The sequence below is a fragment of the Oenanthe melanoleuca genome, chromosome 12 (genome assembly GCF_029582105.1).
Source record: "Oenanthe melanoleuca isolate GR-GAL-2019-014 chromosome 12, OMel1.0, whole genome shotgun sequence".
In the NCBI taxonomy this organism is placed as follows: domain Eukaryota; kingdom Metazoa; phylum Chordata; class Aves; order Passeriformes; family Muscicapidae; genus Oenanthe; species Oenanthe melanoleuca.
The window spans coordinates 16575006-16591595 of record NC_079346.1 but is presented as its reverse complement, the minus strand read 5'-3'; the positions used below and the strand labels follow the sequence as shown (position 1 = coordinate 16591595).

At 36.7% G+C, this 16590-nt stretch overlaps 2 protein-coding genes across 3 annotated transcripts in view; one reads left to right on the top strand and one right to left on the bottom strand.

Moving 5' to 3' along the window:
- The window catches only part of CENPP (centromere protein P), a 110603-nt gene that overhangs the window by 76844 nt on the left and 17169 nt on the right, over positions 1-16590 (top strand). The gene's annotated exons all lie outside the window — the stretch shown is intronic.
- ECM2 (extracellular matrix protein 2) lies at positions 2141-16282 on the bottom strand. The gene is made up of 10 exons (XM_056501396.1): positions 16021-16282; positions 12379-12663; positions 8695-8883; positions 6970-7449; positions 6545-6660; positions 5726-5861; positions 4825-4982; positions 4371-4510; positions 2983-3309; positions 2141-2551 (listed from the first exon to the last, which is right to left on the bottom strand). Exons 2-10 carry the CDS (start codon positions 12638-12640, stop codon positions 2344-2346), a joined length of 2016 nt encoding a protein of 671 aa, XP_056357371.1. The 5' UTR covers positions 12641-12663; positions 16021-16282; the 3' UTR covers positions 2141-2343.

Genomic DNA, 16590 nt, shown 5'->3' with positions numbered 1-16590 from the left:
AGAAGTGCCCGTCCCTGGCTCAGGCAGAACCTCAAAGTCATAATTTACTCAGTAAAAGTAACAATGTCTTTTATACCTTTTGTATTTGATTAATAAGCAGGATGTCTTCTGCTGTGTTACAATTTATAATGAGATTTAGCAAATCTTGTCAAAATTCTGATGTGGGATACTTGGATACAATCCAAGTCAGAACTTAGAAATCTAACAGAGATTCTAAACTCCTAAAAATCCTCTTACATCACAGAGCATTGTGGTTCTGAAATTGCTATGCCTATTGAATCCTAACCTCTCCTATTATGGTCTCTTACTGACTGTAAAACATAAATATAAAATTTCTTTCCCTCTTACATTTTCAACATTCACACCTTGTATTCAGATCTGTTTACCTTGTCTCTCTGGCTTACTGAAAACATCAAATTCAGGGTTTTGCTGTACTGTAAGTAGTTTCCTCTCTGAAATGATCAAAAAATTCTGATGGGGCATCTCTGCAGATTTAGAAATTTGCAGCTGGTTCACTCTTGAATTTATCTGTGAATAGAAGTCAGCTGCATCTGAAGTGAGAATGCTGCTGTGCATATCCAAGATCTGATTGCCTGGCAGAATTGTTACTGGATTGGCTTAGCAGGATCTCCCTCAAAGCAATTCTCACTAGGGACTTGCCATGAAGGCTCTCCCAGTATTTATATTTATATTTATATTTATATTTATATTTATATTTATATTTATATTTATATTTATATTTATATTTATATTTATATTTATATTTATATTTATATTTATATACACACACACACATATCTACTATTTCATAAGACTTCTGAGTCTGGTAACACTTAGCAGAACTATTATTCCATTCTCAATCCAAATGCCTTCTCAAAGTATATTCATTTCCAAGGTAAGCCTGCAAAAATTAATTATTTGCCCAAATATATTTTTGAGAATAAACTAACTATGGTGGTTTTGTGTTGATTTTTATAATAAAGCCCATTCCAGTTCCAGTATTACTGGTTATTTTGAAGAGTGGATTTGAGCTTCTTCCATCTGACATATGGAAATGTGCAGGTTTAATTGCCCATGGATTTCTGAAGTGAGCAAGTACCCATTTGTTGCATACAAAAGCAAACACATTCCCTTGGCTTCTTTCTCTTGCTTGATCTTCTGCTACTGCTGTGTTCCATTTCAAAAGCATTTTCCCTTCAGTCTGTCTCACTACTGGGACATTTCACTGGTGATGTAACTACTTTAGGTCACCTTCCTTTGCTGAGGGCTTCTCATAGGAACAACTTCCACAGCCTAATGTCAGGCAAGCTTGATATTCATTGTATTAAACCCCTAAAGGAATCATCTTAGTCAGATTACTTGCATGAAATTCACTTTCATGGTATCTTAATAGTGAAAAAGCACATCTTGGAGAAAAAATATATTAATGGTCACAATAAATCTTGATTCATCTATATTTTAATGATGTTGTACCCTGCAAATTCAGTGGAGAATTTCTTGTGGGTCTTATGAGTCTGAATGTTCGATAAGAGAAGAATTCTTCTTGAATGAAAATACTTGCAGCAATATGTGGTGTTGTGCTTAATTTTATTATAAGACTACACATCCTATACAGTATAAAAATCTAGCAAACTAACTATGGTACAAATGAATGGAACCTATTATTGTGACTTAAAATAATTTTAAAAAATTAAAATATGCTTCGTTTAAAAGAAAAAAGCATCCAGATAGAAATTAATTGTTCATTCCTCTAGGTCATCAGAATCTGTGTTTGAAGATAGGAAGTTTTTAGGGTCATCTAGAACAAACAAGCAATTTACCTTTTTTTCTTAAAATTTCACTTGGAAGAGAGCTTAACACTGCAAAATGTTTGGTAGAAAATCCAGTCCTGTGTGTGTTTTAAGAAATTTGATTTCTGCACTGCTAGAATGTTCATAGCTTGAGGACTTTTATCTTTTATGTATTACAGTTTAAATGCTTTACATTCAGTTAATCAAATAAGACAGGACCAAGCTGAGAGTTCAGTTGTATTCTTAAATCCTAAAATCTGATCTTATAGAGGGTGTGCCTGAGGGCACAGTGTGACCTGTTGTGTTTAAGTAGAATAATGTCAGTAGAAATAAAAATAGATATCATAATCTTAAGCTTCAATTTTTACATTTAATGATTTATAATGAAACAATATAAAGAAACACAGTGGTACCTTACTTCAGTATATAATATACAGTATCATAGTTATGGTAGTATAAAGGGTTTAAATCAGGAATAAGCAGACCAGTGAATAGAGAGAATAAATAAAGCTGCAATCCTAGAAATGGGAGCTGCAATGCAGAGCTGGGGGATTTATTTGGTCTTCTTCTGTGGTTTAAGAACAACACTGCAGTAGGATCTTATGCATGCAAATGAATGTGGGGAGAGCTGCCTGGTGTTGATGTAGTTGTTTTCGAGGTGAACGTGTTCCAGGTGGGAATCTTCGTGCTCCTCCTCGCTGTGCTCGTGCTCGTCCTCGTGGCTGCTGTGAGTCCTGCAGATGCGTTCTGGGGGCACAGTCCTGTGACACGGGCAGGAATCAGGTGATAAGTATTCCACAGAACTCTTAACTCATCTGTTTTAGAGCTGCTGTCTGTTTAGATATTTGAAAATTTACTTAATCAGTACATTAAATGTTCTCAGTTACATGTTTGCTGAGGACTTTCAAAAGCTATTCTTTTAAACATTCTCCTTTGTATTGTTTTCTTATTTATATAATATACTGAGTTTTCCAAGAGCAGAAAAGCTGGTGATGAGCATTTTCAGTAACTGTGAGGAAGGGTGACATCTCACTTTTATCATATTAAGAAATACTGCAGAAGAAAACTCAGGATTCAGCTCCTCCTTCAGATTTTTTTTTAGCAAATATTTACTTAAAAATAACAAATTACAAAAGCAAGGCATGTCTTATTTATTTGAATGTCATTGATGTAACAAGAGCCTGGAAATTACCTTATTTTATTATTGTTCAGTCTTAGGAAACGTAGTTTTCTCATTTCATCAATCCCAAAGGGTACAGCCCTCAATTCATTGTGATCCAAAAACAGCTCCCTCAGGGAGTGGTAAGCTCCAAAAAATGACACAGAGTCGATGCCATCATCAGTGAGTTTGTTAAAGGACAGGTAGAGATACTCCAGCCCTGGCCTCATGTGGCCAAACACATAGCCTGGAATTCTTTCAATCTGATTTCCTATAAGCACCAGATGGAGTAAAGATTTTGGCAGGTAGGAGGGAACATGATATAACTTATTGTAAGAGAGATCGATTGACTCCAAGTTCCTGCATTAAAGGAGAAAAGGAAAAAAAAAAAAAGCTGAAACCTCTCTGAGCTGCTGTTCTGGCAGTGCTGTGTTCTGTACAAGGCTCTGCTTCATGGCAGAGAATGAAATTTCCAAGGGAAATTTGTTTCTGTTAATGGAGCAGAATGTGTTTTATGGAACATGGTCATGCATAATTACTCTGGGAATAGAAAGAATTAAGTCATGAATTACCAATCAAGCACAATGATTTTGTTGATGGGAAGAGATCTTCAGTAATGAGGAGAGAAGGGGATGGGGCTGAACAGGGGAATCCCAAGGGACTAATTTGGGATTGCTGCAATAATGAGTTACACTGATGAACTGGAACAACTTTGGGATTTCAGTCATTATCCCATTAACAGGGAGTTTTAGCCTTTGTTCTGAAGCCCATCTGAAATGGAGTTGTGTGAATGGATCAGTTCCATGTGCTTCACTTCCAGGGATGAGAGATGCTGTCAGTAGTAACAGTGGGTGTTTTCGGCTTAAGGAATTGATAAATTCAGGAATCAAGGGGTAGGGCTGCAGCTGCCAGTGGTGGCCAGGTACCCTGCTCAGTCCTCCCATCTTCTACTGCTTACATTCTCTTTGCTCACTCTGCTTATATTCTACTCTTAGATGCAGCTGCACAGTCTTCCCTTCTTCTTATTTACTTTTATAATTTTTAATCCAATGGGAAATAAGACTAGGACAGTATTAAATTATTTTAAAATTACCTGTGAGATAATACTAAATTGTCATTTAATTGTGTACAGTGCTATTTATAGTTAATGTTCATTTTTGAATGGGTGGTCAGAAAAATATTGACTTTTATGTTAATATAGTACAGATTTGAGATAAAATATCTTTCTACTTGACAGCTGACTATCTTCTAGAATATACAATTAGGCAAAGGAAATTTAGAAAAATTAGTGAAGGAAAACTAATCACAACATAATTACAACTCTAAGTTAAAAGCAATGAAGTGCAAATATTTATTTGATTATCTGACTCGCAAAAACAAAGAAAAATAAAATAAATGTATTTTAAATGTTTGGTACTTACTCTTGGTTTATCCAAGCCAAAGGTGCTATTCTGTGCTCTTCTAATTTGTTATGCTTTAGGCCAATGATGTTGATGTTTCTGGTGTGGTTAAAGCAAATTTCTGACACTTCTTCAATTTGATTATGTTCAAGATATAACTCCTGTAAGTGCATTTGGGAAGAAAATTTGTGAGATCAGAATAGGCTGGGTTTTCCCATTGCAAATTCCAAATGGAGCAATCACCTGTCCCCAGTATTACCTGGTCTGTCTGTTAATTCTGAATCTGAACCAGAGTCAGTTTGTAGCTCTAATAGAACCTTCAGCAATACAATCTTTCAAAGCAATTGTTTTGTTTTCTGATTTGTGAGAATGCAGGTTGCTTTGAAAGGGCAAACAGAAGGAATTACATCTTTTGGGGTGTTTGGGGGGGTGGTTGTTGTTAGTATTTATTTTGGTTGTTTTGTTTTCTTTTTACCTCAAGAGTGGCAGGAAGACCTTGTGGTATAATTCTAAATTTATTTCTTCCCAGTCGCAAATAAGAAAGACTTTTCAAAGGATAAAAGGCCAAAGGACTGACGTTTGCTTCACTAAGTTTATTTCCTTCTAATTCCAGAGTGACCAAGTTCTTTAAATCTAAGGAGAAAAAGTTTCATTTCAGTTAATTAATGCCATCTTATATCTTGTTAAAATACATGTTCATAATTTAATAGTCTTAAACGTTACCCAGAAAAAATAAAATGAAGTTATTTTATTATCTCATAATCATGGAATTATATTGTTTATAAGTTTGTAGAGCTTTAGAGATTGACCACAGCTTTATTTACATTTTCCTCTCCCAGTCCAAATGGAAAGGGCAGCAGCTGATCCAGTTTAGATGGGACCCTTTTGGTAGGAAAGGAAGCAAAAAAGTCCATCAAATTCTGACATGGATGGTACCCTTTCTTTTTTCTTTCTCTTTTTTTCTATTAGCCCATGTTTAAATTGGTTGATTCCAATTACATTCTCCCTTATTTTTCATGGACATCAAACTCTGTTCACTTCCGTGCAATTTAAAAATAACTAAAATGGTTTCACCACACATAAAACCATCAGGTTAAAGGTGGGGATAGTAGATGTCTTCAACATGCTTCAAATTCACCTCCTCTTAGTGACCTTAAATATAAACTGCTTTGGGAGAGGAGCAGTTGCATAAGGGAAAATATAATTTTAAAATACTTTGTCAAGCAAATCTTTCAGCTTTTGTTGCCTTTTGAAAATGTGGTACTTTAAATCTAGTAATTCTTTTTCTATATCAAACCAGACACATTTGGTTCACCGTTCAGCTTTTCAAATTTATTTTTAGCTTTTCATGTGATTGATACTAGTTTCTGAAATACCTTTTAAGCCGTCTTCATCAATGGCATGAAGTTGGTTGTCATTTATTTTTATTTCTTCCAAAGTTGATGGCAATTCAGAGGGAATAAGTACCAGCATATTTCCATCCAAATACAAACGTTTCAGCTTTTTCAGGGTCTTATTACAGGGATGAAGAGCACTTAGATTATTATTAAGGTGCAAAATATGCCATTAAATACACAGTTAAGATTTTCTTAAACACACACTTTGTAAGGTTTTTTAGCAGCAGTGCAGTAGTATCCAGTGTTTTGAATTCAAAAGTATTGTTTTTCTGCTCTCAATCTAATTAATAGGTTACTTTCTACTAAATATTAACAGAAGTGCCAGTTAATGTCACGTGTAATTGGAAGAGCTTCCCCACAGCCCTGCTGCAGTTCCCCAGGATCATTATTTGCATTCCTGCTGCTCTATTAAATCATGGAAATATTGCCTCACTACACTGTTCACTATTTAGGGCTTCAAAGTATGAGCATTTAGAAATTATGTGCTTATCCTCTTCATTTCTGAGCAAACTGATGATTTTCTGTAGATCAGTAAATTTACTCAGGCAGAAGGACAGCAACTTTCAGTAAGTGAGGCTTTTTATGCTTAAACCAGCTTTAAAAATTTGTATGAAAAACTATCATATCTTAATTTTAATTATTGATTATAGTGAGAGATTTCTCAAATTAGCAGTTGAGTTTATACAGTGCTTACTTATACAAGGTGCAAAGTGGTTTAGATCGATAAACTGAAAAGCAAAAAACATTGTTTTAAGCAATAATTATTGAGAGGGTAGCAGAATAGTTAGGCTTTCTTACTTTGAACGCTTTGGGACCTATGCCAGGAGAGGTAATGTTATTTTTACTCAGATCAATCCATTCCAAATTAGGTATCCCATTGAATGCTTCATCTGAGATAGTAGTGATGCTATTTCCTGAGACAGAAGGTAAGAAAAAGGTTTGAGTTATGAAATAGTCTGCACCTGAGGTGTGGAATATTGCACCTAGAAAATATATCACAAAATAGCATTATGGACAGTAATTTAGTGTAGGTATCTTAATCTTGGTATCTAAATGCTGGCATGCAAATCTGATGTTTCTCTCTTCTTGTTTTAAAGGCTTAGCTGTAAAATTAGTTCTAAAACTTCTCCATGTTAAGGAATGGCAAAGCATTAACAGTGCTATTGACTGCATTTGAGGGTGGATGATGTTTCAAAAGTCATCAAAGCAGAGGCATTAATTACCTGTAAGGTCTAAACTTGTTAGGTCTGGATCTGAGATGGGAGGTATTTGTGTAAGTTTGGCATTAATGCAGCTTACTGTGGTGTCCGAGGTGGAACATCCAGATGGCAAAGGAGGAGCTTCTAGGGGTGGAACAGGAATTGGGAAATGAGATGGAATTCTGAAAGCACCATCATCTTCATCACTTTCATACTGCACATCTCCTGCAGTTCCCGTTCTGGGGACAGGCAGCTTCCCTCTGCGACGCCCTTTGTGCCTCTGGCGATTCTTCTTGCCTTTCCTTTTTCTTTTCTTTCCCCCTTTTTTGTGACCCTCCTTGTCTCTAATCTCTATCACTTCTGTTGGAAACAGCTCATCCTTTTCCACTTGAGTTCGAGCTGGTGGCAAAACACCGGTGGTGTCGAGGTCCTTGGGGTCTGGGGAATCACCAGACAGCTCACTGATGTCATCCAGTGAAGTTGCATTGGAGTCCAACGAGGAGGCTAATGAGGGAAAAAATCCCAAAACAACACAAGAGTCTGATGAAATTAAAATATTAGTAAGCAGTGTTTCTCCACATATAGTAAAAAATTATGACTATAGAATATTATTCCTCTTAGAATACGACTCGAAGAATAAAAATGTGGTGTTAAATTTCTGCTTGAGAAAAGAGACACTTGACTGAGAAATTATTGAGGCAACTATACAGAGCAGTTTACACAGCTATGATTCCTCCAGACAAAAAGGTGGAAAAATTAATATAGCTTTCATTATCCTCCTTTTTTACTTATTATTAATTATGGTTTTTGTGTTGATGGGTGTCTAAAGAGGAAAAATAATGTGTCTGGGAGTGGGAGGTAATTTGGAAAAAATTCACAAAGGTCAAGACTTGTTCTCCTCCAGAAGGGATTGTCAGGGGAGGAGTTGGCTGCAGGTGGGGATCTCACCAGGGAAATGCATTAACTCCATTACCAAAATGCAGTTTTCCCTTCCATAATAGGACAATTCCAAAGTAGGAGTTTAAATGTCTCAGTCAACACGACTTTTTCAGTTCTACAGTGAATTCCTGTGATGTCTCATCTCAGAGTGTCACATGCACATACACATGAAGATAAATATTTCTTACAGCAGGAGGAGATTGAATTCAGTACTTTGCAGATATAAAATATTGGGAGTGTGGGAAGGAAAGGAAGGAAATCACATCTCATATTTATCTCCTCCATTCCTTTTCTTTTTAAAGGTATTTTATTTAAATTATTGTGAAAAACTGAGATTGTAGTTCTGTGGCTTCTCTTGTGAATTGACTTTCTTCTCTTGATTTACACCAAAATGTTGCATGTTTTTGCACTCCTGACAAAGATTTACCACTCTCTATGTCTGATACTCTCTATGTCTGTCAGTAATGGTCAGTAGTTATTAATTGATCCTTTGTAAATGGAAGTGGGATGAAAAATATGTTATTTCTTCATACCTTTCCAAAGTTCATTACGTAGTGTAAAGAGAGAAAGTAAAAATGAAATACAATTGTCTTTACTATTGCAATACTTAACATCATCTTTTCTTTAAATGTTGTGCCATCTGACAGTACTGGCAGAAACTGAGGTCATCTTGAGTAGAAACTCTGAAGAGCTGCTTTTATCCTGGAATTCAGGATAATGTATATCTTGTAACTCTTGGGATCATGAAATGCAGTGTTCATGCAGGGTTTTAAACAAGGCAGCTTCAAAAGAATCTGTGGTGTCCCATACCAGTCTCAGAACACACTGGGCAGCATTCTCCTGCAGGAATGATGGTCTGGGGACATTTCAGAGGGTGACACATGGCTGTGTCACAGATCACCTCTCCCTTGGAGCACAGGCAGGTGACACAGGGCTTGGGGGACCACACAGCTTTGTCAAACATGATCATCCCATTAGCTGTGCACTGCCCCTTCTTCCCTAGGAACAGAAAATGGGAAATTGCAGTTAAACAGCTTAAAGTAAACCAACCAGTGTTCATTTAAAACTTTGCAAGGGAGCACTGCTATTTTGTTCTCGTTTTGAAAGTGTGTAAAATACACCCTATTCAAACGATCTTATCATTATTCCTTACTTTTCATGGCTGTATTTTCTTCAGCTTATTAGTAATCTCCAGTTATGCAAAACTTGAATATTTTGGGAAGGAAACTAATCCCAGTCTCCCTTTGCTTCCAGTGGTGGAAGCAGAATCTTCCCTGGGCAGTTTTCACCCTGACTCCAGGATAAACGTTGCACTTTAGCAAAATGTTTTTTTATATTTTTGTTCTCTTGAGAGAAGGAAAACCAAGGTTGAGATTTCTTCATCTTGTGCAAATATTCCTATTTTTGCATCTACCTCTAAATCTTGTTGAGAAGCTGAACTCCCTCACATCTCCCTTTTCCTCTTTCTAATGAATCTAAGAATGCATTGCTGAAGTGTTGTTTCGAGATGAAAACCCCTTTCCAAGTTAACTTTGTACTTGCCCTCCTATAAAGAAATTTCTTCTTTTCCTATTCAGTTTGGCTTCCCAATTAATATGGTGGGAAAATCATATCTCACCTGAATCTGCATGCCACGAGACTTTCCCTTTTGGTGCACAAATTGACCTTGGAGGGGTTCTTTGCAGGGTTTGTTTTCCCACACTCAACCCTGCTCCATGCCTGGGCATTTGTTTTTAATAAGAGTATTCAGGATAGCCTCTAAATAACCTTGTAAGACCATTGCAAATATTTGGTTTGAAATTTCTCTGGAATTAATATTTGTCTCAAAATGAAACATTTTGCAAAGTGTTTCAAGGTAGTCCTACTTCATAACAAAGGTTCTTCCTTCGTCCTTCTACTTAAAGACCATTGAACATCAATCTGTTTTCAACAATAAAAATTAATTCTCAGAATAATCCAGTTTGGTTGATCCTCTATATTCCACATATTTTTAAAAGTGCTTTGATTTAAATTGCTCTTAGGACAGAAAAGGGAAGAAATTAAAGTAATCTTGTTTTTTCAAAGGTCTGGGACATCTCTGCATCATTTCAGCTGCATAAAATTGTGCTCTAAGCATCTCCAACCATGTCAACTGAAGGAGGAGAGGAATTGGCCCAGGCCGAGTGTTAGTTGGCTTTAAGTCCCTTGTCGTTCCACCCAGGTATCTGCAATCCAGCTGTTTGCTGGATCCCAGTTTTGGGGTTTATGTGCTTGCCAGTACACCACAATATTTCTTTTAAATAATCTCCAGAAGAAACACAAAAAGAATCCTGCACTTTCTCATGTTAAACAATAAAACATCAGCTGCTCCAGAGGAGCATAATCTGGCCTGAGAAGGAAATTCTTGTGTGCTTCCTAAAATTCTTTCTTTTGTTTTAGCTACTAGAGTGTATCAGAAGTGGGTGCAAATCTTGTCTGAATAAGCATAAAGATATGAGTTATCAGGCTTGGCCTCGGCAGGCTTCTTTAATAAATGTTTTTTTTTTTTTTCCTGTGTACATGAGAGCTGCATAAAGGACAGGAGCAGTGAGTGCTCAAAGACAAAGGTTTTATTACCCTTTTGGTGCATTACAGAACTTTCTGGCATTGCTGGGATTCCCAGAACCCCTGAGAGACACAAAAAGGATGTGCTCCTCAAATTTCCTGACCACTGAGTCACTTCAGCTTGGTGGTGTTGAGCAGAGATCAGGAACAGTGTAGCAGTGAACATCCTACTCTGCTTTACCTAATGGACAACTGCAAATCATCTCATGTTGTGCCAACTTTTGATTTAATTTAAACATTCACGTTATTCTAATCTGGAGGAATTAGATATGTCTGGTTACTGTTAAACCTCCATTCAGCTGTTAATTTTCATCCTACATATATTTGTAAATTCAGGCAGGTGTTTTTTTTTAGTCTACTAAGAGCAAAACAAGTAGCTAAGAGAATGGAAATTAATGTTTGGATTGCATTTTCTTCTATTCTGAAGCATGATTAATAATAGTGTTCTATTATTTAATAGGCTCTGTTTTCCAAATCTGACATTAACTTGAAAAAATTTTGAACTTTAAAAGCTAGACTAAAAAATACCTTGTGGTTCCAGTCTTTGGCAGATGAGCATAGGACTTTTAACCTTTGGAAATATGGTGTAAATTCAGCATGGAGTTCCAAATAAAATGAGTTCAGTGGTTTTAGCTCAGCTTTTGGATGCAAGTCCAGATAGAAAGAAACAAGTGGGGCGGGGAGGAGGAAGAGCTGTGCATTATTTCAGCATGACTGATGGTGCTGACAGAAACTCTGGAATATCTGACATGAAGTGTATGCTACGTACATGGTATTTTCCTCTGTTTAATTTTAAAAATATTTTTAAATTAAAGGTTTGACATTGCTAGTGTGTATAATACTGTAATACACACTGGAAATGCCATAATCCAGAGTTTTGCTAGTTTTCCTATTGAAACCCCTTAGTTTAAAATATTTGATCTGAAATGGTTCAGTCTTTCTAAAGTAAGGGCTCACAACAAACAGTAATTTTGGAGAAAGTGTGGCTGATTTGTGTTTGGCCATTTGAGGTCTCTTAACCAAGTGGTCACATCTGTTGTGTGACATACTGAAAGGCTTAAATTCTTGCTTATAAAAATAGATTATTGTCATTTTATATAGAATATGGTGAACATGGCATTCTCTTTTTTTCCATAAAACTGATTAAGCTGTGTATGAAGTTTTTACTAAGTGTGTGATCTATTGATAGAGGAATGGGAATATCTGTATCCATAAAATACATTATTACTACAGCAATGTGAAAACCTCTGGATCACCAAAAAGGCAAGTTTTATATAAATCATACTATTGAACTTCTATTAAATAAATCTGGGTTCTCAATATAGATGGAGCATAAGAATGGTCTTGTGTTGCATAAGTAGAATTTTTTCTCTTTTAACTCAGTCTTCCATCATAAGGGTCTTGATTATAAAGTAACTTCCATATTGCAGCTACAACCAAGTGTTACTAAGTTATTTACAAAATCAGGAATTATTCCTGAAAGTTTGCATGTATAGTTTGCTTTTCAAAAATGCAACCCATAAAGTAAAAATAAAAACTTGAATCTATTTTAATTAATATTGCTATTACTGGTGTTGAGGCCTCAGTGAAATGTTAATTTGAGTGAGGAGATATATTGAGCAATCAATTTTTCAAAACAGCCTTCAAGCTGGCTACACGTTGGAAGTGATGAAAATACCCCAACAAATTTTTTGTTAGTTAAGATCAGAAATAATGCAGAAAACTTGCAGGAAATATTGCTGTTATCTGGCAAAGCAGGTTTCAATCAAAAAGCCTCATAATGCCAACCACAAAATGACTGCAGAAGGATATAAAGGTACATGTGGAAGTAGAGCTGAAATAAAGTTTTGAGTTTCTATGTGTGAAATGAGAAGTCAGTCCCCCAAAGGAGCAGAGGGGCTCTGTTCTCACCTGGTAAGACACTGTAGGTGCTCTCGTGTTCCCCCAGCCCCACCAGGGAGTCAAACACGCCCATCACGCTGTCATCGATGTTAATGAGGGGGATGTTAATGAGGGGCTCCATCCTGGCTGCCCTGGGGCTCCTGTGCCCTGCCCTGGGGCTGCTGTGCTGCATCCTCCTCCTGAGCCTCCTGCCAGCAGCGCCTGCAGCTGGGCACAGCTCAGTGCCCAGCAATAGCAGCAGGAGAAACCACAGCAAGGATGGTGCCTGCATGGCCTGTGGTTCCACTGGGCGTCCTGGAATGGCAAAGAGAGGCAAATCAGCTACCTGCACAGCTTTTAGCAGCATGTCAGTCACACATACCAATACATGGTGGGGCAGTCTGACCAAGCTTCCCCTTTGAAAGAAATTGCCCTCTGAGAGCTACAGTGACCAGTCTGATTTTAGAGATTCTCAACAGTGAAACAGGTGCTGGTTTGTGGTTGGGGTTGCATTTAGAGAGGTGGTTTAGATTTGCAGTGCTAGGAGGCATTGGCAGTGCAGTAATTGTTGGTGCTTCCAGTAAAGGACTCAAGGACTCCTTGAGAGGTCTGTAAAGTGTGGTGTGTCTTTCTTTTTCTTTTTTCTTTTTTTTTTTTTTTTTTTTGTTGTTGTTGTTGTTGTTGTTGTTGTTGGTTGTTTCTTTCTTTTGATTTCTAGTATTTCTTACAGCGTGTTGTAACTTCTGAGTGTGGGAATCAAAAAGTAACAGAAAAAAGCCCAATTCCAATTCATTTGTGGTGTGCTGCTCTTTTGGGTTGGCATTTCTGTGCAAGGTGTTTTTTCACTGTAAAAGAAGAGATGTTGCCTTTCCATCCATCTCTGGCCATCCTCTTCTCTAACAGGATCTGCTTGGTTCTGCAGAGGGAAGCTTGTGCTCTTTGTGACATCCCACAGCTGCTTTTCCAGTGGAAGTTTTTATTAAGTGTTGGCTCTAGTAAAGTCAATCTAGAATGAGTCGTGTTCTGCATTTACTTATTAAAAAAATTTAAAATAATTGAGCCTTCTTATGCTTGTGGCAGAAAAATTACCCTGACTGTCACCAATAGGTGGCATTCCAGAACAGAGCAGTCAGGATTCAGGAGCATGCCCAGGAAGGGTATCCAGCAGTGGATTGCTGTACCAGTGTGCAAATAAGACCCTGCACGTCCAGGGTCATTAATGATTTGTCAGAGCTCTGTTGCATAATTCTTTCAAAAAGGAAATGCTGCTGTCCCATGGCCTATTTTAATTGAGACAGCAGAGACAGGACACATATGTGTTCTTGGGAGAGTGAGAATTAGTGAAGGACTTGGAGCTCTTGGGCTTTGTGGCCAAGACAAGGCTTAGAGCATGACCCTGGCTTTTCTCTGAGGAAGTTCTGAAGGAATTTAAAAATGCTTTTTCTTAATGGTCATCAGTCTGGCTTTACATGTCATCTTTCACTTTGGAGTTAATCTTATTATGATTATATTGTGTAAATATTGGACATTATTATTTCAGGAACTTGAACTGGGGTTCTGCTGAATTAGATTTTGTTAAAAAGCTTGTTCATCTTGGTATTTTCTGATTTATAGAACAGGTCAAGTTTTTGGTACACATTGCCTAACTGTTCTTTAACATTAGGCATGTGATTGGCTGCATGTTTTTCATGCTTTCCACATCATAATTCTCATATATATTTTATTCTCATGTTTTAAATTGGGAAGTTGTGAATAAGCTTAAGAGTATGCATTTTACTTCTTTTGAATATTGTTGGTTTTGTGTTCAACTATTTTAATTTAAAATGTTATTGCAAATTTAGACATTAATTTGCAGAATTTGAAGTTAATGCTTTTATTTCTATATGAAGGGAATTTGAGATGTGTCTCACACAAATCCTCACAGCATCTCCTGGAATGGCAGGTTTTGAAATAAATCCAGACTTTAAATTGCTGCTTTCTGCCCCTCAGAAATCACTTATTCCAAAATGCTGTATGGACTCTATAGGTTTTTATTTACAGCAATTGCAGCTAGTTAACATCTCAGATAGATGCAGAAGTTGCCCTCTGCACTGAAAATGCCTTTTCTTGCTGAAAAAGTGCTCATTTCTGAGTGCCTTGGGACAAATGAGCCAAAGGCTTTGGTGTCTGACTTGTAATGAGTGGCTGTAAAATTACACAGGAAACTTCTGTTCCACCAGTTGGACTGAAACACACCGAGAGCCCTGGGGGAAAACTGCATGTGCAAAGGAGAGCTTGGCCATGTGTGTTTATTCTGTAACTTTCTGACATCTTAATTATGGCCCTGTTGTTCTGGGTACTCTATAATAACACCATAGCTGTGCAGTTACAATGCTGCTACATTACAATTGGGCTTTTTGAACATTTAACCATTTCTTCCTGTGACCAGAGGCACATAATGGCATGACTGAAATACTTTTCCATTCTCCATCTGTTTTAAAAGCCAGGAATAATATAGGGTGAATTATATTACATTAAGTGTACAAAATATATTTTGCTAAGACCTTAAAGGGTAAAATCATGTAGTAAGTTAAATTATTTTAAAGGGAAAATTGGTTTCATAAAATAATTTACAAATACAAATTTTTAAAAATCAGAAACAAAACAACAGAAAACCCCCCAGACCCCCAAAAAATGTCTCTATAAACTAACCCTGTTCACATATGTGAGTTTATATGCTATTTTTTTACACCAATTTAACTCTTCAGCACTTGAAAGCTTAATATTGCTACTTTCAACCAAATGGTTTTCTTTGCATGCAAAACACTGGGCTACTGAGTTCCTTTCCTTGGCTTAGTTACAAGTGCTGCCTCACATTTTAAGGTCCAAATTGAAAGGCCTTGGGTGCTTTGGGCCTTTCCTGCCCATGTCTGTGATTTTAAGATTATCTCTCAGGAGGTTGTATTTTGTATAGGGCCAGCCAACTTTTAATTTGGGGAAAATTCAGCCTATGCAATTTATTACTTTTATAATAAATCATTGCATAGTAAAATAAAATTATAGATAGCCAGTGTAATGAAAATATTAACTGTTTGTGATGCCAAACAGTCTCAATGCGGCTGCATTGCTTTTTTCCATTTTACTCATAAATATTTAGATCAGGCACAACTGAAAGCATCTTTATAATCTTTACTTTTACTTTGTAATGTGTTCAGGAATTTACCTTCAGTACCTGCCAGTTTGCTATTATGTTAGTGGAAATAGTTAATTTTTAAAGGAGAGACCCTTTAGAAATACCAGAGTATCAGAATTTATTAAAGAATCGATCTTTATCAATTCAATCAAAATTCAAACACATTTCTAACATGTCTGTGTGGTTTCTCATGGCACACAGGGGTTAAAGTGCTTTACCAAGATTTTTTCTCACTCTTTTTTAAATGCATAGCACAGAAATGAGTTACATTTATCCACAGCAGCCAGAGCAGTTGCACTTTGCTTTAGTTTAAGTTGGATGTACGTGGCAAACATTCAGACAGAACAAAAAGCAGCTCAATAAAAGCATTTCTGTTCAGTATTGCTAAATATAGCCCACATTATTTCATTTCAAATATTACATATTTGCAAAGTTAACATGAAGTTTAAGCCATTCAACACCATGCTTTAAGCAGTAATTTAAAATGTAAAACATTTTACCTTGTAATCTAACCTAACAGCAGATTCTGCTTGCTGTCATTTAGTCTCCCGTTGCAAATGAAACAAAATCTCAGTGATATCTTTAAAACAAACAGAGAAACTGTAGGGATTGTTGAAACATGTGAGATGATTCCTTAGTTAAGTCTGAAATAGCTTCTTCCCCTGGGGAGCCAGGGCTGAGTTCTGTGTGCAGAGCCTCGGCTGTGCCGTGCTTGGAGCTCTGAACCTCACCCGGGCAAATGAGGAGCAGCACAATGCCTTCGGTCCCGAGGCTGACAAGGCACAGCTGGAAATCCTTCTCCAGTGCTCACAGTCACATAAGGAACCAGGAAATGGAGTGTTTTCAAAAGAAACAAAAAAAATGTGTATTTTATTCAGTGCTGGTTTATGTATTTAGAAGTTTAGTTTCCAAGACTTTCATGTCGATTTATTTAAAATAATAAGATCTAATGCACTTTGGCAGATGTAGCCTTAACATAAAAACATTTATTAAAATAAGGACTTTTTTTTTAATTCATGTTTTCCTAATCCCCTCCTGCATTTAAAGCCTGTCATCTATAAGCAACTATT